The sequence below is a fragment of the Miscanthus floridulus genome, chromosome 9 (genome assembly GCF_019320115.1).
Source record: "Miscanthus floridulus cultivar M001 chromosome 9, ASM1932011v1, whole genome shotgun sequence".
Lineage (NCBI taxonomy): Eukaryota > Viridiplantae > Streptophyta > Magnoliopsida > Poales > Poaceae > Miscanthus > Miscanthus floridulus.
The window spans coordinates 5,761,372-5,788,466 of record NC_089588.1 but is presented as its reverse complement, the minus strand read 5'-3'; the positions used below and the strand labels follow the sequence as shown (position 1 = coordinate 5,788,466).

At 45.7% G+C, this 27,095-nt stretch overlaps 1 protein-coding gene across 1 annotated transcript; it reads left to right on the top strand.

Moving 5' to 3' along the window:
• Nucleotides 1-2,806: 2,806 nt before the first annotated feature.
• On the top strand, nucleotides 2,807-3,531 carry LOC136483342 (mini zinc finger protein 1-like). The gene has a single exon (XM_066480367.1). The coding sequence runs from the start codon at nucleotides 2,954-2,956 to the stop codon at nucleotides 3,242-3,244; it is 291 nt and encodes a 96-aa protein (XP_066336464.1). The 5' UTR covers nucleotides 2,807-2,953; the 3' UTR covers nucleotides 3,245-3,531.
• Nucleotides 3,532-27,095: the final 23,564 nt, after the last annotated feature.

The window sequence follows — 27,095 nt, the reverse complement described above, 5'->3', positions numbered from 1 at the left end:
ACTCAAAACTAGAAAGTTGTAGATCTCGTCGAGATCTATAATTTTCATATAAAATTTATTTTCATTTAATTCCACAAAAAAATATGATTTGATATGATTAATATATCTTTGAAAAATCATATTATTTTTTTGCAGAATTAAATGAAAATAATTTTTATATGAAAATTATAGATCTCGATGAGATCTACAACTTTCTAGTTTTGAGTTTTTTCATTTGAAGTCGTTAAGATGCTAAAAAAATTAATAACATATTTGAACTTAAGGGCATTTTTATCTTTTCACACCTGCAGTTTGACGGCGTTAGAGCCGAAACTGACGGAAGTGGCATGGAGGACACGAAAAAGTTAGAGTAGTGGCGCTGAAGACCGCTGAATTTTTTCAGAGGCACACAGGGAATTACGATCTTTTATAATGGCACACAAGGAAAAGTCTCTATATATAGGCCCCGTTCCGCTGGTCATAAAAGCCGACTTGTTCGGCTTCTTTTTTTAGCTGGAACAGTGTTTTTCTCTCACAACAATTCAGCCAGAACAGTGTTTTTCTCTCACAGCATATAGAAGATTCTTCCTATATAGCTACGTTGGCTTAAGTTTTTTTTTCTCGAATACGCAAGAGCATTGCGTATCATTGTATTAAGAAGGTAGAAGTTTGAAATACAATAGAGACCGTTCCCGGCCCGATGGTTTCCTCAAAGGGACTACATTTTGACTATGACAACCTTGGGATCTATTGGGATCAACCTAGACTACGATCTAGCTAAAGTACCAGACCGAGCTGCTCCACAAGCCATCGCCCTGATGCTAGGAACAGCGCATCAAGCATCTCGACGTTTGCCAGCGCATCAAGTTGGCTTAAGTTTTGATAAAACCTGACACTCATATCATAGGTTCAAATGTGGCCAAATAGGTACAAGATCTGATGTCTGAAGTAATTAATATTAATGGTGCCTTACCCGCAATGCACTAATGCAGTTGCTACTATACCTCCAGGAAATGCTCTGGTTTATTGCATTTAAGTAAGCTGTTCATATCACACAGCTAGACCTATACAAAGATCATTCACCAATAATGGTGACCTGATGAATAAGAGCACATGATTCATTGTTCAGACAGCTAGATGTCTATCAGAATGAAGGAAAGAAAAAAAAACAGAGGGAAGGTGGCAGAAGCAAGTTCCACACATCAGGACGAAGAGTCAATTGGAGAGGAGTGCTTCTCTGTCCAACCTCATATCCTATATGCATCCAAAGAATAAGCTTCTTTTCATTCCTAATTTCCTTCTTCTACGCCGTGTTCCTAGTTGGTACACAAGTCGCCGGAACTCCAAAAAATCTGAGCCAATTGGGTGTGCATTTTCCCCCTTTCAGTTCATGGTTCTCTGTCAAGATATCAGTGTCAGAAAATAAACGAAAACCTTTCTCGGCTTATAAGTCCCAATCCAAACTGAGACCCATTAGACGTTTTGTCAAGTCAATTCAGATCTAATCTTGTCCACAAATGGACCTACTACTACTAAAAGTGTTGGTTAGTTGGTCATGCTGGTCTTTGACAAATAATAATACCAGTCACCAAGCTGCCACCTTGAGAGGCTTTCATATGGTAGCAACACCACAAGTCCACAACACCACAGGATAGGATGTAGCCTTTTGTTAGTGCAAATGACTTAGCACTACCAACAGAAATAACGACCAGACTCGTTCATGATAATGTGCCAACGTACTCACTCATCAGAAACATTAATTCAAAATAAAATAGACAGGCATAATGATGAATATTGTGAGAATGAAGAGTAAGACAAGTATGTATTAATATTGTGAACTACTGCACTAACATGTGATTCAGAAAGTAGTATATTGGATTACCAACCTGGACTGATCATAATCCATCTGAAAAAAATGAAAAAAAATAAAAGAGTGCATGTATTACTATTTTGGAAACAATATCCGTGACAAGACATGGTAAAGAATTGTCCTAGTGCGGTGATTCCAAAAGTAGTATTCAATCATACCTCATGGCTCATGGTCCACTTGAAAAATAAAATTTTTGTAAACTAAATATAGCTAAAACACACACATTACTATATCAAAATAAACAGGCAAAGAAACAATATATCAATGCAAGTTTCAGATTGTTTCAAAGAATAAAACCCAAGACTAAAATGATTATTCATTAATATTGGGGAAGGCAGATGGTCTTACTATACTATATTACCCTAAAATGTGATCCATATAAGTAGTATTGGATTGCTACCTGATTGATCATGATCCATCCAAAAAAAAGTATAATAAAACAAATAAAGATCATGCTTATTTGTCGTAGTGCTAACAACTTTTTGAAATGACCGTGGCAAGATGAGGTAAAGGATTGTCGTAGTGCGGTGATTCACAAAAGTAATATCAGATCATGCTTCGTGACTCATGGTCTACTGCTTGGGAAGTAAAATTCACATAAATAAAAGATGGCTAAAAACAGACATCACCATGTCACGAAACATGAACCGCCTAGGCACGCGGGAAAAAAACCGTCACATGATTCTTAGGAGTCATATATTGGATTGCTACATGACCCACTATACATATCCCTTCTTTGATAAAGAGAAAGAAATTACGTGTAAATTAGCGCGATACCTGAAACGACAAAATAAACAAAAGACAGGAGTGGATACACATACACATTGGCATTTGGGTATTTTGTGAAACAGAAAGCCGCAGCAAGGCAGCCGGTTGCTCTAATATAAGCCAACTAGCCAAGGTTGGTTCTCAACCCGTGATCCCCATATAAGAAAAGTGCACCCTCCTCCAAAGCCGTGATAGAGCAATAGAGCCTTTCGTTCCCACTTCCATCTCACGTTTCCACACCATCTTCCCCATCGCATAGCTAGCTAGCATCAAGAACAGGAAGGAGGGGAGATATATTGTCGGAGGTACGTACGCCATCACCAACTTCCAGCTCCTATGGGGCCTCAGCAAGACAGGTCGTCGTCCATGGCGAACGGCACGCCAGCGGCGAGGAGCAAGGAGGCGAAGGTGGTGCACTACCGGGAGTGCCAGCGCAACCACGCGGCGTCCATCGGCGGGCACGCCGTGGACGGGTGCCGCGAGTTCATGGCGTCGGGCGCGGAGGGCACGGCGGCGGCGCTGGCGTGCGCGGCCTGCGGGTGCCACCGCAGCTTCCACAGGCGCGAGGTGGAGGCCGGCGACGACCGCGACTGCTCCTCCACCTCCACCTCCACCACCTCCGGTTGATGAGCCGTCAGCAGCAGCTGGCAGATGGGTGTCGTGTCGTCATGGCTCGTGGGGGCATTGAAATGGTTTGGTAGCTGCATTATATTCAGCCGTATATACATGGACCAATATTTCCTTTTAATTTCCTTCCGATGCACCTCTTGTTCTTGGATGATTTTTACTGAAATTTATGTGTGATGTAACATATGTGTTGATCGTTGGTATATGGTGCTTGTAACTGATGTGTGCCTGTACATGGTTTCCCTGGTATTTACTTATATAGAAACAGACATCTTATATATTTGGTAGATATATGTATATATGTGCTTCTTTGTTTGGAATTCGTGTGTTTGTTCTTGATGCTTTTTTTTTTCCTCCTCAACTCTGGTATCTCGCTTCGATGTCATCTGATCTTAATGGAGAATCAATCCATTCAGTGAAAATAGGAACAATTCGCCATTATACAGGAAGTGTATGTTGTCCTCCCACTGACCAGGATGATGCATGGTTCATCGTCTTCATCGTCTTCAATGATGAAAAAACGTATTTATTATAAATATGTTTTATTCAAGACTCTCTAGCCCATGGTTTAGTCATTTGTCAACACATTGCTGCTATGATGAGTAACCCTAAGTCAGAAATTTACCGTGCATTAAGTCAGATATCCAGATTCAAGAAATACAATCCTACATGACGTGGCAAAATTTAAACTATTTTTTAGTGGAAAAGTTAAAGTTAGAAATGTAGCTCAATTGGTAGAGCATTAATGTAAACTTGGTAGGAAAGGGTTCAGTTCTTTGCATCACCACAAAAATATATTTTTTAAATTTTGTTCCCTTCAATGGAAAAATAATTATACTGCAAAATATGCTAGAATTTGGAATGTAGCTCATTTGATAGAAACATGCTCCCTTTTTTTATCTTCATTGCTAAAAAACTATAAATTAGTTTGTAGTGCAAAGAAAACTAAAGTTGGGGATATGTAGCTCAATAGTAGACAATTAATTAATCTATATGCATGATAAAGGCATGTGATTCGATTCCTTGCATCTCCAATAATAAATATTTTTTTTGTTTTATTTTCTTTAATAGAAAAGTTTTAAATTACTTTTTAGTGCAAGAAAAATAAATTTAGTTGATTGTTAGTCTAAGCATGATAAAGTTAGAGGGTTTGATTCCTTGGGTCTCTAAAATATTCTTTTTTTTATTTTGTTTTCCTTTGATGGAAGAAAAACAAATTAATTTTTGCTGTGCAAAAATATACCACAGTTGGGCATGTAGCTGAATTTACCAACCAACACAGTTCCAGTTCGTGCACAAACATTACTATCATCGCTTGAACTTATCAGCCTGGCTTATCAGTCATGATATAGGCCCTGTTTGGCTTACCCCATATTCGGCTTGTTCGGCTTCTTTTTTCAGCGGGAACAGTGTTTTTCTCTCACAACAATTCAGTCGGAACAGTGTTTTTCAGCCAGTTTCAGCCAAGTTTCAGACCAACAAACGGGGCCATAATGTTTTTCTCTCACAATAAATCATTGAACAGTATTTTTCAACCTGGCTTTTCAGCGAAATAAACAGCGCCTCGTCGCAGCAGAGAACAAGAGAACTAGAGAAGGTAGATCTGCGGGTAATGTAACTGCGAATGTATGTATACTGAACCTATTTTGACTTCTTGTGTGTTCGGTTTGGTCCCAGTACAAGCAAGTAGCAGGGTAACAATGGTGGCAAGGGAAACCTCGCAAGCCCTCACGTAGCCATGCTTCTATTCTTCCTGTTATTGTTGTACGAGATGCATTGTATTAGCGCGTCAGAGATAATACTACTAACAGTTCAGTTACTTTTGGCAAATGCTGAACTGAAACAATTGGAGAGTACGGTGCATGCTCCATGGGGAGCGCAGCACGCCGACGTAGCAGATCATAATATTATATTATTATATCGACTCGGACTCATTCTCATCCACTCATGCGCAGACTCCGCCCGCGTGGCACGCCCGCTTTACGCTGCATGCCTGTGCTCGTGGGACGGACTCCGCTGCGCCGCTCGCCAGGGCTGCCCCCACCCGCGTCGCCTGCCAGCCGTCCGGACTCGCGCCAACCATCATGGCCGCGCTCCATCCACCTGTCGCAGCCACTGCCACGAGCTCGGCGCACTCCATGGCATCGAGCTCCGCTCCGGTGTCGAGCTCCACAAGGACAAGCTCCAACCGTCCAAGCAAGGTAATATTGCGCTAAAAACACATGTTATAAGCGTATGTTTCAAGTGTTCCAGTTGTTTCAGAAGTATGTTGCAAGGGTTTCGTATGGATGTTGCAAAAGTATATCAGGATATTGCATATGTTGCAATGGTTGTACACTTATGTTGCAAATGTCTGTCCCTAATGTTTCATCTGTTTTTTCACACATATGTTTCAAGTGTGTTTTATCTGGATGTTGCATATGTTTCACACATATGTTGCAAGTGTTTCATTTGGATGTTGTGTATGTTTTGCAATGGCTACATATGTCTTTTTCCTGGTGTTTCAGACGTATGTTGCAAGTGTTTCAATTATTTCGGACGTATGTTGCAAGTGTTTCATTCAAATGTCGCAAAAGCAAATCTATTGTTGCACATGTTGCAGTGGAACCTATCTGTAGCAGTCATCTGCTGTAGCTGTTGGGTCTGCATACATACGCGTGGGTGTGGAAGGGACACCACGGAGGGCATAGGACACGGAGTGGCGCGGACCATGGTGTGTGCGTGGGACAGGTGTGCGGACGCTAGCCCCGTCAAGATGTCCTAGCGCTTGACGTTCCGTGCTATTATCGAATCGGAGGTCGATAGTATACTAGCAGTTTGGGTGTAGGTTATCGTGTATTGGGCCCATTCTATTTTTCCAATTGGGCTTGTAGGAATAATTTGGTGGTTAGTGCTTGAATTGGGCCGTCCCTTGGTGGCTTGATAGGTTTGGGGCTATCAATACGTTCTCGCATTTTAGAAGTCGCAGAGACGTTAACTAAACTCGATTCATGGAAGTATTTTTTTCCTTACATGTTTTGATTGGGGGATGTAGCTCAATTAGTAGATCCTTAATCTAAGCATGCTAAAGGTACACTGTGTTCACTTCATTGCATCTCCAGTAATATTTTTTTATTTTGTTTCTCTTCCTACATAAACTCATTTGTATTACAGAAAAAAGTTGGGGGCGCAACTAAGTTGGTAGGGTTTTAATCTAAGAAGTACGTTTGTTCAATTCCTCATGTATCCAATATTTTTTATTTTATTTTTCTTTGATGAAAAAAGAATAAATAATTTTAGAGTGCAAGGTTATAGTTGGTGATGTAGCTCAACTAGTAGAGTGTTAATCTAGTACACATGATGCATGATAAAGGTCCGAGGTTTGATTCCTTTGCATCTCTCCAAAAGAATTCTTTTTTTATTTTTTTGTTATACTTCAATGACAAAAGAATACAACAATTTGTAGTGCAAAATATTCCACAGTTAGGGATGTAGCTCAATTAGTAGACGGCTAATCTATGCATGATAAGGTGTGGGTGTTCAATTCCTCATATCTCTAATAAATATTTTCTTTGGTATCTTTCAGTGACAAAAGTTACAACTTTTTAGTACAAAAAAAAGAGCTCCTTAAAACAACTCCTTAATTTTTTTGTTTGAAATAAGAAAAATATTTATACAAAACAGTGTCGCTACGCGTTCATGTAAATGAAACTTAAGCTTCATCAGATTTGTAGGAAATTTTTGTAACATTTATATCTCTAAATAAATTTATTATAAAAACATATTCAGAGACTCATCTAATAATACTAGTTAATACTAGGATGTGGCTAACGCACGGCCGTGCATGTGTTTGCCTAAGGCACGGCCGTCTTCTACCTCTCGCCAGATCCTCGTCCTCGGCCCTGCCACCGCCCTCTACCCTGTCGTGGCCCGGCCAAGCCCTAGCACACCTGTGGCGGACTCCTTCTCCCCTCTCCTGCCACCACCATGACCTCCTCCCCTAGCTTCAGCGTCACGATGCTCCGCCCTAAGCTGGCCCGGCCGCCTCCACCGCCGCCAAGGCTCCTAACCGCCCTCCAGCCATCCCCACCGTCTGGCTGGCCTTCCTCCCTCAAACTTTCCCTTTCTAAGCCCGCCGGAGTTGAGGAAGATAAGAGGGAGAACTAGCCAGAACCCTAACTCGGAGATCCAGGAGAAAGAAGAAGCCTACCTCGCCGGATCCGCCCGAAGCCACCGTCTATGGCGTGGTGGGGCGCAGTGGAGAGCTCACCGGGAGGAGCTCACCGGTCGCCAGAGAGAGAGGTGTGGGCGTGAAGATGGGGAAGCCTGTGCAGACGTGAGGTACATTTATCGTCCACACGTCCATAACAAAGTCTTTACCCTAATACTAATATTTGTATTTATATATTTAGTTCAAGTTAAAAATGATTTTTTACATTCTGTGGGACAGAGGGAGTACTACTGTTCACCTAATCTTTATTCCTACTTTCCCAGACACGAGTCGCTTTCTCGTGGTCATTTATTAAACAAGTAAAACTCGCCATCGTCGAGCAGATGGATGACGATGTTTTCTGTCCTTCATGGAGGACAACCGACAACTATCAGCATGTTCATTTGGTCGTATTTGGCTTATAAGCCATGGCTTATCAGTCAATAAACAGTATTTTTCTCTCACACCAAACCAGCCAACGGTACTTTCAGTCATGGCTTATAAGCCAAACTAGCCAAAACGAACAGGGTGTATACTCCCTCCTCGGCCCAAAATAGCACATACTCAAATAGGTTTAGTCGTCACCACCTACCATCACTTAAGTACTACTGCTGTAGCTTGTTAACTGCCTTACATAATGATTCCTTCGGTCTCATTGACATCGACGTACATGAAATCCTCTTCCACTGCACACATGCGCTCGACAGCGAAGTTGTTCTTGCAGATAAGCCACGAATTGCTTAGAGAATGTTCTCCGTGGATCACCTTCTCAAACTCTTCGCCTCCACCATGGAATTCCATCGAAGTTGGATGCACAACCCTTGCTCCTGCAGCTTCACAGTACAGGCACCGGACATGCTCTGCTGTCATACAAAGATGATTAGAAATATGAAATGATAAGAATAATATGGTAAGTATTACATTCATGTTAGGGATCAGCTATGGCTGGGCCGTCACGTGGGCCTGGGCTTGCTATGGTTAGGCCGTCGCATGAGACCAGTTCAGACTCTGCCTGGATGGAAGCCTACAAAGACAAGAGAGCAGGAGCAGAGTAGGCATCGAACAAGTAATCAGAACAACACATTCCTCTCCTAGGCTGCTGTTCATCTTCCTCCTCAGTCTCTTCTTCTATACCCGGTAACTTGATTCAGTGCAATCAGAGTACAGGACCTCGAGGGTAAGGGAGGTCAGAGCAGAGAATGAAGGGGGGAACCGGGTATAGAAGAAGAGACTGAGGAGGAAGATGAACAGCAGCCTAGGAGAGGAATGTGTTGTTCTAATTACTTGTTCGATGCCTACTCTGCTCCTGCTCTCTTGCCTTTGTAGGCTTCCATCCAAGCAGAGTTTGAACTGGGCTCATGCGACGACCTAACCATAGCAAGCCCAGGCCCACGTGACGGCCCAGCCATAGCTGATCCCTAACATTCCCCTCTCCTTGAGATTCGGCTTGCCCCCAAGCCGATGGAGAAGTATGGAAGCACCGGGATCCCAAGCAAACTGCAGAAACTCGTGTTCTGTATACAGACCCTGACCAATGCATAGAGCTCTTAAACTGCAGATATGCTCTGTGGAAGCACCAGTCCATTTTTGTTGCCTTGACTCTAGCGGGAATGTGCATACTAGCCATGCCGGTTCCCGACGCCAGGCTGATGTTTCAGGTATCTTCTGACCAAAGACCTCCACTATCTGAGAGGGCTACAGCTTGATGGTTTCTTGTTGAAGTGGTACATGCCATGAGGGCTTCCAGATCTGACCGGGCTGGCACATGACAGAGAACCTCTCAAGCATATCAAACAACGGCCATTGTACTGGCCCTAGCTTAGCAGCATAAATTGTCAACCTCAGTTCTGCAGGTGGTGGCCATGGTTGGTGTTGATTATCTTGCTGCACCCACGATGGCCATAAAGACATGCAACCAGAAGCAAAGATAGAAACATAATCTCCCAGCCATAGCTCATTATGGACCATGTATGATAGAGTACGCTTGGACATCACCAGCAAAACAGAAAGCACCTTCTTCTTGCTGCATCCATAGAAATTTGGTACCACATAAGGGACACTTAACAACATGTGAAAAACTGCACGAGGATTTAATGATTTGCCCTTATGCTGAACTGAAACCGGAAAATGCTCCATATTAGCAGCTGAATTCTCATGCATAAGGATTGGCCACACAAGGATTTGCACCACGCTTCCGCTACTCTGCACAGCAAACCAACAAAAATAGAACGGCGACCATAAACCAAAACAAAGCTGTGTGGAGTCCGCAAGCATGGTATTCACTGAGAGTGATGTCTTCAAGTGCACAGGGGTTGCATAACCACAGAAAAATGGCCAAGGGATTGGACTGAGATGGACTGCATCACCCTTGATCTCAAACAACATAAATGGTGACCATGGCGCTTTGACTACCACTAGAGCTGAGAACGGCCAGAGCGGCACCGGGCACTGAATGATCAATTTCCCAAACACCCTCTGAACACCATGTATCTCGGATGCCGAATAGAGCATGACAACGCCAATGGAGTATGCATGGGTAAAGTCTGTGATGTACCTTTTTAGCATTTGGTCAACCTTCCTAGGAGTGCTCACAGTTGTAGATGCTGATACCCTGGGCTCAAAGTTGTTGCGGACTTGCATCGAACACTTGGTGGGCGGTAGCGTGATGACTGATGTAGGCCTCTCTGCATGAATGGAGGGAGCAACTGACTTGCTCCAAGCAGCAGCCAGGACCAGCGAGGATGCTTCTAGTGCTGGAGTAGGGATTGGTGAAGCTGTTGCCGCATCCTATGGTGGTGGTAGGAGAACGAGGCCGGGTGCGCCGTAGAGGAGCACGTCCAGCGAGCCGTTGAGCCTGTGGTCGGTGTCGACGCCGCGTGGGTCGAAGGTGACGCCCGAGATGATGCAGACTTCATGAGGGCACTCAGGGCGCAGGGCGTCGTCGGCTTCAAGGTCCGAGTGGAGCGTGCAGCTGCGGATGAAGTGCTTGTTCAACCTCCCGGACCTCCAGCGGTCACGGCGAGGGATGGACGAGTCCGGCGAGGCGAGCGTCGGCGCCTGCAGGGTCGGGCCGTCGACGCTGCTGGATGTGGGGTGGTGCTCCGCGTGCTCTTCTTCAGCTCGTTGTGGCGCCTGCGGGTGCACAGCGCGGCGCTGCCGGTGGCGGAGATGAACTACGCGGCGAAGACGACCCACCAGCTGATGCTCAGTATGATCGAGGCACCGAGGAGGCCCAGCCCGAACTGGTGGACGACAAAGTAGCTGAGGACGAGGGGGATGGCGTGCAGCATCGGTAGGAGAGCACGGAGCGTGGCTGAGGGGCTGGCAGGATCCATGGCGAAGTTAGGGAAGAGCGTCGCGAAGGATTCCGTGAACACGCCCTCGACGTCGGTGAGAAGGTGCGCGTACTCGATGGTGTACCGCGCCGGGCTACGGCAGCAGCGCGCGTGCTCGAAGTCGAGGACGGCGGCCGTGAACCAGGAGCCATGGAGGCCGTCTTCGTCGACGCGGGCCTCGACCGCGGTACCGGATGGCGTCCCGCTCGAACCGCACCTCGAGGAAGAAGGGTTGCGCCTTCATCTGCACTAGCGACACGGATGGGGAGGCACGCCAGAGAGGTCTCCAGCGGTGGGAGAGCACCGCCGTGCGCGTAGCGTCCTTGATGGGGAGGCGGGAGACGATGTTGCGGAGGAGCACATCTGGAAGGAGGCTGAGGCGATCGAGGTCGTCGAGCGCGGCGGCTAGGCGGTGAGGACTCTCCGCGGTGTCGAGCATGGCTTGGATCGCCGTGGGGCCGGGGTTGTGCTCGTCGGTGGAGGCAGCCTCACCGTCACTGCTGGAGAAGTCGGAGTCGAAGGCGCCGTCGGAGTCGGTGGAGGTGGTGTCAAGCACGGGAGCGGGCTCATGGATGACGTCGAGTAGCGCAACGGGGACGTTGGAGGTGAGGCCGCTCTCGACGCGGATCTGGTCGGAGGCGATGGAGTTGTCGTGGTATGGGGTGGACAGCTGAATCGTCGGCGGCGACGGCGTGGTAGCGATGGCGGTGGAGGCTGGCTCGTTGAAGGACTGTCGGAGGCCACTGAACTGAGACTCCAACTCCTTGGGCATCACGCGAATCTCAGCCAGGATCAATTGGTAGTCGAGAGAACCCATGGAGTAGTGGTGGTGGATTTCGTGGTGCTGCAGGATTTGGCTCTGAGTACCAATTTGTTAGCAACCCTACTGGATTGGCTAATAGATAACTTGATTCAGTGCAATCAGAGTACAGGACCTCGAGGGTAAGGGAGGTCAGAGCAGAGAATGAAGGGGGAACCGGGTATAGAAGAAGAGACTAAGGAGGAAGATGAACAGCAGCCTAGGAGAGGAATGTGTTGGTCTGATTACTTGTTCAATGCCTACTCTGCTCCTGCTCTCTTTCCTTTGTAGGCTTCCATCCGGGCAGAGTCTGAACTGGGCTCATGCGACGGCCTAACCATAGCAAGCCTAGGCCCATGTGACGGCCCAGCCATAGCTAATCCCTAACAATTCAGTTACAATTTGTTGTCATAGTAACATCTAATGAGCGATATTAATTACAAGCATCTCAAAGGCTAGGTGCTACTTGGACGGGAAAAAAAAGCTTAACTGTTTTCTTAAGCCTTAGCTATCTGTGTTCTCACCCCCAAACACAATGCCACAACTGTTTTATTAAGCCTTAGCTATCTCTTCTCATCCACAAACACAGGGCCACCTTCACAGGACAAACAACCTAAAATGCTCCCCTATGGTGTGAATGAAATTGGTTCCCCCTTGTTGTGTATATGCTGACAGATTTTATATAGTGGTATAGTACAACAGTAAGACCTTGCACATAACCACATCCTTATATGACCAACAAGAAAGATCAGAAGAGATCACTAGTTCTCAGCAACGGATTTCATTGAATTCTTTAGCCCTAGCTAGATTTTATAAAACTTATAGTCGAGACCATTTTTGTTACTATAAGAGAAGATGCAGATTATCAGTAGTATACAATGAATTACCTCCTACTTGTGTTGCCACAAGGTAGTTGTAAGCACTACTGATTCGCCAATGTGCATTGTTTGTAAGGGCAGTTTGGGCCAAAGCTATAGGGTGACCATGTTTATTTATTCTTGGCTTTCAGTTCTTAGTATGGCTACGATGAATTCCTTGTTGGCCCATAGGATCACCGGCTCAGGTGAGTGAACCACTCACCAGTCTTGTCGAGCACCCGCTAGTGTTGCCGAGCACCCACTAGCCGTGCCGACCACGAACAAGCCTTATCCGTCCCCACACACTATGGCTGGAGCTAGAAGAAGAAGGGAGAACAGAGCATGCACACACAGTACAATACACCAGCGTTGGCCGAAGCCCTGTTTGAGAGATGACAAAACTAAACTCTCTTTACTGAGTTGCCATGGTATCCTATTTATACAACTCTATCCTTCTAGTCCTAGTACAGCTGCTATGCTGCTACAGGAACTAGATAACATACAGGGCTAACTTTGCGCCGGCCACTGCATGTGCCCACAGTGCTGCAGGTGAGCCGTGCGGCGCCTGCACCTGCAGCGGCTACAGTATCACAGCAGGGGGCCTTTCCGGCGCCGCCTTCCCTTGCTGTGTTCACACAAGGTAATAGTGGATTATCTAACCATCTTCCCCTACTCCTACTGCTAACCCTTGTACCCCCTCTATGCCGATCATCTCCTTCAGCTCCAAGAGTCGAAGACGTCCGAGCGGCTTGGTGAGGACGTCCGCGAGTTGCCGACCAGTTTCGACGAACTCGATGACGATCTGCCCTCCATCAACACAGTCCCTGAGGAAGTGGAACTTTACGTCGATGTGTTTACTCCGGTCGTGCAGAACCGGATTCTTCGCGAGGGCGATGGCGGGCTGGTTGTCCACCATCAGTGCTGATGGGTGAGCTTCCTCGCCAGTCAGCTCGCCCAACAACCGGCGCAGCCACACAACTTGGCACGCCGCTGTGGCCAATGCTACGTACTCTGCCTCGCACCTAGATAGCGCCACCACCTTTTGTTTCAGCAACAGCCATGAAATTGGAGCCGACCCGAGGAAGACGAGTACGCTAGAGGTGCTCCGCCGTCCGTCGATGTCCCCCGCCATGTCTGCATTGCTGAAGATAGTGAGCTGCAGTCTACTTCCGCCGGTCTTAGGGAAAATGATCCCATGATCCAACATCCCCTTGATGTAGCATAGTAGCCGCTTCACTGCAACCTAGTAATCCTCTCTGGGATCCTCCATGAAGCGACTGACGTAGCCCATGGCGAACGCGATGTTCGGCCTCGTGTCGACTAGGTAGTGCAGATCGTCGACGATGCTCCGGTAGAGTGTTGTATCACCTTCGCCACGGTACTGGCCTTCGTCAGCTTCAGCCGCTCCTCCATCGGAGTCATGCATGGTTTGCACTCAGCCATGCCGCTCCGCTCCAACAGCTTAGAGGCATACACGCTCTGACCGAGCGTGAGTGCCTCCCTCCCCTGTCTCACCTCAATGCTGAGGTAGTAGGTGAGTGCCCCGAGATCGCTCATTCAAAAACGAGCCGCCATCTCACGCTTGAAGCTGTCGATGTCCTCCGTGTGCGCGCCGGTGATGATCAAGTCATCCACGTACACGCCGACAATGAGCTCCTCCTTCCCCCGTCACCGCGTGTAGAGCATGTGCTTGGTTGCGTACTTTTGAAACCCAAGCTCGTCCAGCGTGGCGTCAAGCTTGGTGTTCCATGCTCGAGGGGCCTACCGTAGCCCGTAGAGCGCCTTGCGCAGTCGGAGCACCCTGTGCTCCTCTCCCTTGATGGTGAAGCCTAGAGGTTGCCTGATGAAGACTGTTTCCGCCAGCTCGCCATTGAGGAAGCCCGATTTAACGTCCAAATGATGGACGCGCCAGTCCTTTGCTGCTGCCAAAGCCAGTAGCAAACGGACGGACTCCATGCACGCTACTGGCGCAAACACCTCCTCGAAGTCTATGCCCTCATGCTGAACAAAGCCTCGAGCGACGAGGCACGCCTTGTGCTTGACAACAGCGCCGTGCTCATCTCGCTTGACCTTGTACACCCACTTTAGGCTGATCGGACGACATCCTGGAGGTGGATCTATGAGCTGACAAGTCTTGTTTTCTTCGATCGCCTTCATCTCCTCCAGCATCGCTCGTTGCTAGTTTCCATCGCGCTCAGCTGGCACGAACATGGGTGGTTCCTCTGCACTAACGAGCAGCAGCTCTGGGTCATTGAGCAACCTACCCGCCAGACCTGAGGGACCTGTGCCGCCGATGATGTCGTCCATCCTACGGAACCACACCTCCTCACCTTCGTGGTAGGCGTCCACGAACTTAGTGATGTCACTTGGAGGTGAGGCGAACTCGATCGACGTAGATAGAGTTCCCTGTTCCGCTTGAGTGCTCGGTAGAGCACCTGGACAGCTCGTCACAACTCCTGCAGTGCTCGGCACGACTGCAGGAGTGCTCAGCATCAGTCTTGGGTTGGTCGGCACCACTGCAAGACGTCTTGGCTCCACCACAGGAGTGCTCGGTACCCATCCTGCAGTGGTTCCCGCCACTGTAGAACCTCCTGGCACCACTCCTTGCGTGCTCGGCATCCCTCCAGAAGTGCTCGGCTCTTCTCTCGGAGTGCTCGGCATCCCTCCCAAAGTGCTCGGCACTGCCCTAGGAGTGCTCGGCTCTACCGCCGAAGTGCTCGGTGCTCCTCCCGGAGTGCTCGGCACATCTTCCCTAGCGTCTCCACTCCCGTGGATGACCAAGTGCTCGACGATGAAGTTGCTGGTGAAGCCGCTAGCTTCCCTCGTGCTAGGACTGCTCTAGTCCCAAGCGGCCTTCTCGTCGAACACGACGTCGTGTGAGACAAGGACCTTGTCTCCACGTGGGTCATAGAGTCAGTACGCCTTGGTACTCTCCGCGTAGCCTAGGAACACTATCGGTGTGCTCCTGTTCTCCAGCTTGGTGAGGTTCGGCTTTGTCTTCCTAACGTGGCCGATGCAGCCGAATGCCCGGAGGAAGGACACACTCGGCTTCCGCCCATACCAAGCCTCGAATGGCGTCTTGCCCGCTAGGGCCTTGGTGGGAGCTCGGTTGAGGATGAACACCGCCGTGGTCACTGCCTCTCCCTAGAACCTTGCCGGCATTCCCTTGGCCTTCATCATGGATCGAGCCATGCCGACCACCGTCTGGTTCCGTCGCTCCACCACGTCATTCTGTTGTGGCGAGTACGACACGGTGTGGTGTTGCCCCACACCTTGATCCGCGTAGTACGCAGCGAACTCCACCGAAGTGAATTCGCCGCCACGATCAGTCCTCAGTATATGGAGCTTCTTGCCGCTCTCAGCCTCCGCGCCCATCTTGAACTTCTTGATCGTCATTGCCGCTTCGTCCTTGCTTGTCAAGAGTTGCAGCCACATGTAGCGACTGCAATCATCCATGAGTAGGAGGAAGTACCGCCGACCACCGCCAGTGGCTGGTGTGATCGGCCCGCAGAGATCGCCGTGGATGAGCTCAAGAGCGTCCTTTGCGCGATACTTGGCCGCCTTTGGGAAAGGTAGCCTTCTCTGCTTCCCGGCTAGGCAGCTGTCACACAACTCGCCTCCATGTGCGATGTGGAGTAGCCCTCGGACCATCTTCTCCAGCCAACCAAGCGCGTCGAAGCTGAGATGTCCGAACCGAGCATGCCACAGCCACGGCTCCTCGATATGCCTTGCCGCCAGGCACAGCGACTGCTCTACCTTCAGGTCAAGCAGGTACAACCGGTTCTAGGACCTCTTCACCTTGGCTAGAAGTCTCTGCTCTCGGTCCCTGATCCTAAGGACACCGTCCTTGATCAGTACCTCGCTACCACACTCATCCAGCTGGCCAATGCTGATGATGCTCGAGCGTAGCTGTAGGATGTAATATACATCCGTTAGCGCGTGGTGCTCCTTGTTCTAGCACCTGAAGATAATGGTGCTGCGCCCTTGGATAGCCACCCTTGAGCCGTCACCAAACTTCACCGTACCGGTAACATCATCGTCGAGCTCGGAGAAGGATTCCTTAGAGCCCGTCATGTGGTTACTGGCACTAGAGTCCAGATACCACTGTTGTTCCAAGTCGGCGCCCACACGTCTGCGGTGGACTTGGGTGCACGGTTCATTGATGTTGACAGCCTTCAGGGCCTTCCCAGACCCTTCCACCGCCATCACCTCCACCTTCTTCTCGGCCTCGACGTCGTGCAATGCATAGAACGTCGCCATCAAGATAGTGGCCTCATCCTCATCGTCGGCTTGCTCCAGGTGAGCCTGAGCCTTCTTCTCATGCTTGCGATTTGGGCACTCTCGTGCCCAATGTCCCATCTTCCCGCAATGCCGACATGCATTGGGGTCAACCTGCTTCTTTTCCGAAGAAGCCTTGCCGCGGCGCTTGCCATCACCACCGTGGCTGGAGGAGGCTGCCTTCTCGGAGTTCCTCCGAGTAGCCCACTCCTCTTCCGTCAGCAGGAGTTTCCCGCTGTCCTTCGTTGCAGTCGTCTGCTCCAGGCGCTCGTCTACCGCCCGCAGACGGCCTGTCACATCCTCAATGGTGAGGGTGGACAAGTCCAGCATCGTCTCTATGGAAAGAGCGATCTGGATGTACTTTGCCGGCACGGAGTGGAGGTACTTGGAGACCGCCTCCTCTTCGTCGATGGTGACGCCGTGGCTCTTTAGCTTGCTGATGAGCATCTGCAGGCGGAGGGAGAAGTCCTCCACCGTTTCACCATCCTTGAACTTGAGGTTGGCGTACTCCTTCTTCAGAAGCTGGGCCGTCGCCTTCTTTGCGCGGTCGGAACCGACTCGTATCATCGCAATAGCCTCCCACACCTCTTTAGCCGAGCTCTTCGCCCCCAATGGCTCCCTGTACTCCACCGGTACAGCAGCGAGGATAGCCTCCAGCGCTGACATGTCATCTTCTTCACAGTCGGTGCCCTTGTCAACAGCATTCCAAAGCCGTCGGGCTCTAAGCTTGACCTTCATAGTCACCGACCACTCTCCATAGTTGGTGCGAGTCAGCGTCGGCCAACTAGTGCCTCTAACCTCCTGCACCGTGCGAACAACGACCTCCGGTCGTGGTTGGGTAGCCACAGCAGTGCCACTGCTGTCGCCCACTTTCGAACCGTCCGTCATCGCCAGCGGTTAGTCTGGCAACGGCGCTTATACGGCTCTGATGCTACTTGTTGGCCCACAGGATCACCGACTTAGGTGAGTGAAACACTCACCAGTCTTGCCGAGCACTCGCTAGTGTTGCCGAGCACCCACTAGCCGTGCCAACCACGAACAAGCCTTGTCCGTCCCCACACACTATGGCTGGAGCTAGAAGAAGAAGGGAGAACAGAGCATGCACACACAGTACAAGACACCAGCGTTGGCTGAAGCCATGTCTGAGAGATGGCAAAACTGAACTCTCTTTACTGAGTTGCCGTGGTATCCTATTTATACAACTCTATCCTTCTAGTCCTAGTATAGCTGCCATGCTGCTACAGGAACTAGATAACATACAGGGCTGACTCTGCGCCGGCCACTGCATGTGCCTACAGTGCTGCAGGTGAGCTTTGCGGCACCTGTACCTGCAGCGGCTACAGTATCACAGCAGGGGGCTTTTCCGGCGCTGCCTTCCCTTACTGTGTTCACACAAGGTAACAGTGGATTATCTAACATTCCTATGTTTGAAATTATTTGTTGCACTGTTATAATGTTATCTTTCGCTACATTTAGACCTCAGCAATCGAAAAAATAATTCTACTATGATCCTCCACTCTATTTATTTTAGTTTCTTCGTATGCTATTGCCAAGGCTGTAACACTAAACATGTTTGTTCAAAGAAAGCTTGATGTTAGTAGCTGCCAAAGTGAAAACTGACATGGAGAAGTCATGTGGAAAGAATGCATGTACGTACCTGCAAAAGCTATTGGCTCATGCACAGGGCAGCACACAAGGGGTGCCCCATCCTTCTTTTTATTATCAAATTCAGCAAAGAAGAGTGTCGTATAGGAGGTATTGGACAGAGAATCCTTCCGAGTGGCCAAGAAGTTGACATGAGTGTAAAGGTAGCGACAGGGAGCAAAAGACAGGCAATCCTCAGCAATCTCCTCGCAATACTCCGGGCCACCTACATTCTTATTCACACAGGAGATGATATGAAGATCGTATGCAGGTTTCTACAAAACAAAACAGGATCAATTAGCAAAACTTTTTATTGTACGCAACAATAATAACACAAACAAAATCACCAGTTCAATGAAGATCAGATGTACTCAACCAACCCCATCCTGCAGTAGGTGCTTGCGCAATGCAGCTTTCTTCTCTGCTGAGGCTCAGAGCGCATCTTTCCATCTACGACAGGATAGCCGGACTTGCATACTCGTTCAGGAGTTGGTGTCTGTTCTGGAGACATAAACTGAGACCAATGGTGCACATCTTCAGAGGTGAGCTGGTTCATCACCACCGGATCTCCCTTCCAAGATGCAAGGAATGTAGCTTGCACTGGTACAAAAACAAGTTGTACTTTCGGTTGGAAAACCTCTTCAGTCCCGGTTTCTCAACCGTGAGCACGAATCCAAGATTAAAGGGCCCCTCCTTTAGTCCCGGTTTCTCCATCTTTAGTCCTAGTTGGTAATACCAACCGGGGCTAAAGAGGCCTCCCGACCTGGCCACGTGGGCCGGCCCTTTAGTCCCGGTTGGTATTACCAACCAGGACTAAAGGGTTTTTTTTCTTCCTATTTTTAATTGATGATTCGTTTTGGTTTTCGAATAGGTTTTTGAATACGCATTCTATACTGCTAATAATATACGTATTCTACACGCTTATAATGTTCGAACATTTTATACAAACTAAAGTATGAAACTAACCTATATATTACATGCATATACATATATTGTACGTTATTTTATGTACATATAATATGTATATATATATATATATTATAAATAAAGCTTGCATTGTATATTCTATCATATCATTGGGATAACAAATTCACTCCATCTGGTTTGGCTTCCATGTTTCGTTTATGTCATTGTAGAACTCGCCGACAGGGTTGAAGACCTGGTCATTAAGAAATCCTGCTATGGTCTCTTGAATTGCTTTCAGATGGTCACGTCGTATGACTTTTTCCTTCAACCATAGAGTCTTCAATAAAAGTTAAAGAAAAAGTATATATATATATATATATATATATATATATATATATATATATATATATATATATATATATATATATATATATATATATATATATATATATATATATATATATATATATGTGTGTGTGTGTGTGTTGGTCACGTGATTACTTATATATATGAGCAATAAAAGAAATTGTGAATATATGAATATATTTATATAACGTACTTTGAGGATCTCTTCAGGAGTTCTTTTTGCGTACGCCATGATGAACTCGCAAACATAGTATCCGCAGTGGTTGTTCCCCTGTTCTTGTCTCAGAACCCACTTTTACGAGAAAAAAGATCCGATGAATTGAAAGCATGCATGATGTTAATTGAATTATATATATATATATATATATATATATATATATATATATATATATATATATATATATATATATTTGTGTGCGATTATATCCAGTGGGGCTTTGCAATGTTTCATGTGGTGTTCCTCAATGAAACTTTTCCAAACATTGCGCCCAATAAAATAAAAAATTAATTTGGCCTTTAATAATTGTTGCAGTTAAGAGATCAGGGTATATATAGTTGCTAGAGAGACCAAATTACCATTGGATAATATCTATCATGTCTTGGTACTCTGTTTGCTCTTTTCTTAACGAGTCTAAGATGCTCAACCGACTATTGGTCATATCGATGACCATCAATATCCAGTGATTGTTGCATATGTTTTTATACACAAATATGATCGACATTAACTAGAGTCAACATATATATATATGGGAGATAGCTTAGCTAGTAAGCAAATAATTGAACACATGTCCATATGATCGACATTAATTATTTAACACTCACTTGAAGTTGTAGGGGAAGAGTATGTCCTTGTTTTATTGGTTCACTAAGAACCTCATAAGATTTTTCTCGAGTTCAGCTTTTCATTGAGGCAGGGGATTAGGGTGTTTGAATACGACATTTGGATCAACGAAACCAACATCATTATCCTTTCTCTTTCTGAGTTCTGTCATCTCATATCTGCATATATAAAAATATAGTGTGAGGATATATAATTTATATATATACATGTAGCTTTATATATATACACTTTAATAGTAGAAAATAATCACACTTAAAGACAATAGTAGCTAATGAGACTTTTGTCGAGAGAGTCCAGGTGGCATAGTTGGTGTAATTCTAAAAACTCGACATATATAACGTCATCGCCACGGAAGTAATATTGGTTTCTAACTCTGACAGAAACAAAGGTCTCTCCCCGTTCACACGTTGCCATGTACCACTTATTTAGCAGGTACATTTGCGTACCCAGTTCACCTAATGCCTCAGGTTTGTATAGACTCTTTCCATGTTCAAATTTTTTCCAATGATCCACTTTCGGAGTAGATGGTCCTTCAGCGATCACTTGGGTAAGGTCCAAACCAGTATCCTCGTAAACCGAACTAGGTCCTCAAAATCGACGTCCAGTAAGTCCAAGTTTGAACCATATTCATTACGAATGACAAGAGCAAGGACTGATTGTTGCGATTGTTGTCCGAGTTGTGCAACACCTTTCCCTGCTCTTGTCTTTTTCTACGCCGCCTCAAATGACTTGGTGAGAGAGCGGTCGTAGTCTGATTTTGGCAGGGTCTTTTGAGATTCCCGCTTTTTCTGGTCCACCTTCTTTCTTAGAAGATCTGGAGGTAGGTAGAAGTACAGTTTCTTCGGGTTCTCCCTCGCTTCTCGTTGCTTTCTTACTTTTTCAAAGAAACTGTTCACATCTTTTTGTACTGCAGCATTTAATTCTTTTTCACTTTTCTCGTAAGACAGTTTTTGGGGAATAACTAGATTAGAGGAGGCTTTCTTCTTTGCCGGCTGGTGGGCCAACGGCTTCGTTTGTAGGGCGGACCTTTTAGGAGCTGGCTGCTTCTTGGTCATCAAGGGAGGCGGGGCAGCTGTTGCACAAATTTCCTTGCATGTGGACCAAGTGGTTCGCCTGTCTCGATATTGAATTCTGATATTATGTAGCGCCCCTCCAATGGCTTTTTCGGGCCTCGAATATTTTTGCTTTTTGCCGTTGTGGTCGTCGATCCAGAGGGCTAGGTATAAAAAAGAATAAATAAATATTATGTGTACACATAATAGATGATAGATATTCAAATATATATATAATATTCAAATATATATATAAATATAAATATACCTCGCCAGTATTTTCTTGCACAATATTTTCTTGATTATTTTCAAGAGTCAGGTATTGACTCATGCCATCTACATCATGCTGGTCACCATCGGCAAATTGAGTGCCGATGTTGATAATATCCATCATTTCTTCATCCATGTTGTCTCTTGGGACAACCATCTAGCTTTTACACCACTAGATATATCTATAAAAAATAAAAACAATATATCTATAAAATGGATCGAGTCATGTGCTTAAAATTAATTAAATAACTACACTCGAAATTCAAGTCTCCAAAGCATAACTTTGATTTCTTATTTTCTAAAAATATTTATTGGCAAGTGATATATATATAACAAATTTATATATATAACAATATAAATTTAAAACTCTCTAATATGTATAACAAATATATATATAACAATACAAATTTATAACTCTCTAATATGTATGTATAACAAATTTAGAGCGGAGCTCGGCCGGGTTAGGGTTTGGAGCGGAGCTTAGGATATTAGGATATATATCAACATTAATGTCAATATATCAAAATTCAGATATATATACCAAAAAATTCATAGCACTAATAAAAACAATCTTTTCAATTGTGACGAAGATTCTAATATATTTCTACAACTATATATTATAGTACACTACTACATCTTTTCTACAATTCATCCACTCAACATTTTTTCTATATATATATTATATTTAAGTAAACTACTACATTTTTCTATTTTATCTACAAATAAAATCTATCTATTTTTTCTATATTTTTTCTATGTGCACACACTCATACACACACTGTTGCTCACATATAGCACGGCGAGCACAAGCACGATGGTGAGGACGAGCACGAGCATAAGCATGGTGAGGAGATCGAGGACGACGAGCGTGGAGGATGACGAGCGTGTGGAGCTGGCCAGGACAAGGCGCGCGTGCGCGTAGAGCCGGCCGCCGAGGACGAAGGACGAGCTCGAGGCGCGGTGCTGGCCGGAGATGATCTCTCAACGACGAGGATGAGCGCGCGGTGACGGGGACGACGACGAGCGCTCTGACAAAGAGGAGGACGACGAGCGCTCCGGTGAAGGGGACGACGAGCGCACGGCGAGGCGTGCGAGCGCGTGGAACCGGGGACAAAGCTGGCGATGACGAGAACGAGGATCGACGACGGTGATGAGGGCGTGGTAGATCCAAATCAGATCTGGGTGAGGGTGAGGACGATGGCGATGGATCCGGGTCTAGGCGCCGCGCACGAATGGGAGAGGCGCAAGCCGGGCCGCCAGCGGAGACGACGAGAGATGGGAGAGGCGCGTGGAGGCAGTTGGAGCCGATGAGGAGCGACGGCGGCATGGTGGCTCCCGGGCGATGGATGAAGATGATGGAGGAAGAGAAGAAGACGAGGCGATATATATTTAGGGGATCTTTAGTTCCGGGTGAAGCCATGGCCCGGGACTAAAGGACATTTAGTCCCGGGTGATGGTAAGAACTAGAACTAAAGGTACCTTTAGTCCCGGGTGCAACCATGACCCGGGACTAAAGTTATTTTTTGGCGGGCCGCGAAAACATAGCCCACCTTTAGTCCCGGATGGTTGATCCACCGAGAGTAAAGGTGGGCTGCAGTTGGCTTTCTGCCAGTTTCTAGAAGTTTTTCCTTTTTTTATATATTTCTTTTATATAAATATGCAGAGAGTTATTAATTGCCTAATAAATAAAATATTATCCAAAAAATTATAAAAAAATTCTTAGACTTGGTTTTGCATTATTATACACAACAAAAATTTATAACCTAAACTCTTTTGTTTTACTGTATAAATATTTAACATAGTGTAAATAATAATTACAATTTGCACCATGCAAAAATATACTACTTGATTAAAATCATTAAAACTATTGCTTTTCGACAGGAAATTAGTTTTCACATCTTATTAACGTTGATCATTTGGTTTTTCATCACACATTCTCCACGGGAAATCCACCGTCAAGCAGAAAATTTATTTAAACCGTAGAAAATATGAAAACACGACAAAAAAAATCTGAAGTCATAATTATTACATAATAGGTCTAATACATCACCATATCAAGCCAGGACTAAAACAATTTTTTCACTAATTTTTTCACATCAGATGCATTGCTTTTGCTTTTTGCTTTGTGCGACATGGAAATCCCACCATCAAACACAAATTTAATCTGAACATAGAAAAAAAGGAAACACCTAATAAACATCTCTGAATTCACAATTATTACAGAATACCTCTAATACACACTATTAAACATCACTATATATATTAAGCGGGCACAGTAGTGAACTTCTTAACGTATATCCCTTGGTTATGATCGCGCCGTAACCATGGAGTGTCCTCATCATTTAGCTAGATGCTTGAATCTTTGTTCACTTTGAAGGGTGGAATTCGGTCATCCTTTTCATAATCTTCTGATATGTCTGACTTGTCTTCAATTCCGACGATGTTTCTTTTTCCTGAAAGAACTATGTGGCGCTTTGGCTCATTGATTGGGTCGTTGTTGTTTTTTCCTCTCTTCGGTTTTGTAGACATGTCCTTGACATAGAACACCTGATTCACATTCTTAGCAAGGACGAACGGTTCGTCTTTGTACCCAATGTTGTTGAGGTCCACGGTTGTCATTCTATACTGGTTGTCATCTGCTACCCCGCCTTCAGTCACCTTTACCCATTGGCACTTAAACAAAGGTACCTTAAAAGTAGGTGCATAGTTTAGTTCCCATATCTTCTCTATGCGGCCATAATATGTTTGCTTATTTCCATTAGGGTCGGTGGCATCTATGCGGACACCACTGTTTTGGTTGGTGCTCCATTTATCTTGGACTACTGTGTAAAATGTATTCTCATTTATCTCGTACCCTTTGTATGTGAGGATATGCCACAATGGCTGCCTAGCCAACAAATACAATTGCTCATCAATACTCTCATCACCCTGACATTCTTTTCACAACCAGTCGCTGAAAGTTTCCATGTGCTAACGCGTAATCCAAGCATCAGACTTCCCTGGAAACTTGGATCGGAGCAACTCTTTATGTGTCTCGATATACGGATCCACTAAGGAGGAGTTTTGCAGAACTATGTAGTGTGCTTTATTAAAATAATTGTCCTGTGTACTAATATATGGTTTCTTCCCTAGTGTCCCCTTTTCACTTAGTCTTCTCTCGTGTCGCGATTCAAGAGCACCAATCGGGTCAAGGTTGGGAATAAAGTCAACACAAAACTCAATGACCTCATCTGTTCCATAGCCCTAGGCGATGCTTCCTTCTGGCCGAGCACGGTTGTTTACCTTACGGTCTTCTTTGTGCCATCGTAATAATTTTGCATGGTCTTTGTTTCTGAACAGGCGTTTCAAGCGTGGTATTATAGGAGCATACCACATAATCTTGGTAGGAATTTTCTTCATGGGACGTTCGCCCTAAACATCACCAGGGTCATCTCGCCTGATCTTATACCGCGATGCATGACATACCGGGCATGCATCTAACTTCTCGTACTCCTCGCCACGGTAGAAGATACAGTCATTAGGACATGCATGTATCTTCTAGATTTCTAATCCCAAAGGGCAGACTACCTATTTTGCTTTCTACGTAGTGGCAGGCAATTTGTTATCCTTCGGAAGCATCTTCTTTTGTATTTTCAGTAACTCCCCAAATCCCTTGTCAGATACACCATTTTTTGCCTTCTATTGCAGCAATTCCAGTGTGGTACCCAACTTTTTCTGCCCCGCATCACAAGTTGGGTATAGCAATTTCTTGTGATCCTCTAGCATGCGCTCGAACTTGATCTTCTCCTTTTCACTTTTGCATTCTCTTTATGTGTCACGAATGGCCTGACCAAGATCATCAGCGGGCTCATCTTCTGCCCCTACCTCTTCTTCAGCTTCCCCCATTGCAGTATCATTGAAGGCACCATATTCAGTAATAATGTCATCATCGTCCCATTGTTCTTTTTCACCTTCTTCCATTACAACCCCGGTTTCTTCATGCTTCGTCCAACAAATATAGTTTGGCATGAAATCCGACTTCAACAAGTGTGAATGAAGACTCCTTGAGCTAGCATACTCCTTCAAATTCTTACATATGGCACATGGGCAGCACATGAAACCATCGCGTTTGTTTGCCTCGGCCACACATAAGAAAGAATGCACGCCCTCAATGAACTCTTGGGAGCGGCGATCAGCATTGTACATCCAATACCGGCTCATCTGCATTATATGATATACATATCATATTAAAACCTAGAACATAATTAGTTAATTATACGATATGCATGCCACCACACAAGGTATTAATTTATGAAAGTCTCACTACAATGTAGACAAATCCAACTACCACTAAAAAAACTAAAGCTAAAATGCACTTCAGCAGCATAAGGATTTTGCGACCAATCCCAACTAAAACAGACAGATCATGCGTTTGTTCAACATCTAAGGGCTTCTTCCGCAGGATCACTGCCTCATCAGCCGTCGTAGCCGCCTGTGCAAGAGAGTTTTGCACATGTTCAACATACTCTTCCTCCCAGTACCAGCCTGAACATCCAGTGCCATCCCACTAAAATTAAAACAAAAAATTAGAACTTTAATCACAATCATCATGAAAATAAGTATAAATTAACCATAATCATCAAATGCGACAAAATAACTCACATTGCGATCCGGACACTTGTAGAAGATACGGCCCTTGTTGGAACACTCCTTCCTCACCCGGTACTCCATCACAATCTTCTCCTCACACTTGCCGCATGCAATGAGAGGGAGGTCCGGCCTCAGTCGCTTTGGAACCCGATGAGAGGCCGAGGACCCGGAAGCAGTTGACATCTACTCACTATACTCATTTTTAATATAATATAAATTTCTCATTTTATAAACAAATAAAATTAAAAAAACTCTAAAATTCTCTATATCTCTAAACCATGAAGTGTGCTATATATGCATGCTAGAAATGAAAGCTGAATACTAGTTTTGAATAACTACTTTAACCTTCCTTCATCCAAATATGCAAACTTTAAAGTGATTTTGAGCTTAAATGGCTTACAAATAAAAAAATCCACCATAAAAAACCACATATATCTAGTCCACAAAATGAGATATGCTACTGATGAAACATGAGAGTATAAAGTTGGTAACCTTTAGAACCGAAAAATCGATGGAGGAATCGAAGAAATCTTATGATTACCGGCGATGAGGAAGAAGAGAGGCCGACGATGAAGAACGAACACTGAGGTCGAAGTGGCTCGGGCTCGGGGAGAAAGAAGGGGTATATAGGAGGGGACCTTTAGTCCCGGTTGGAGACACCAACCGGGACTAAATGTCCCTTTCT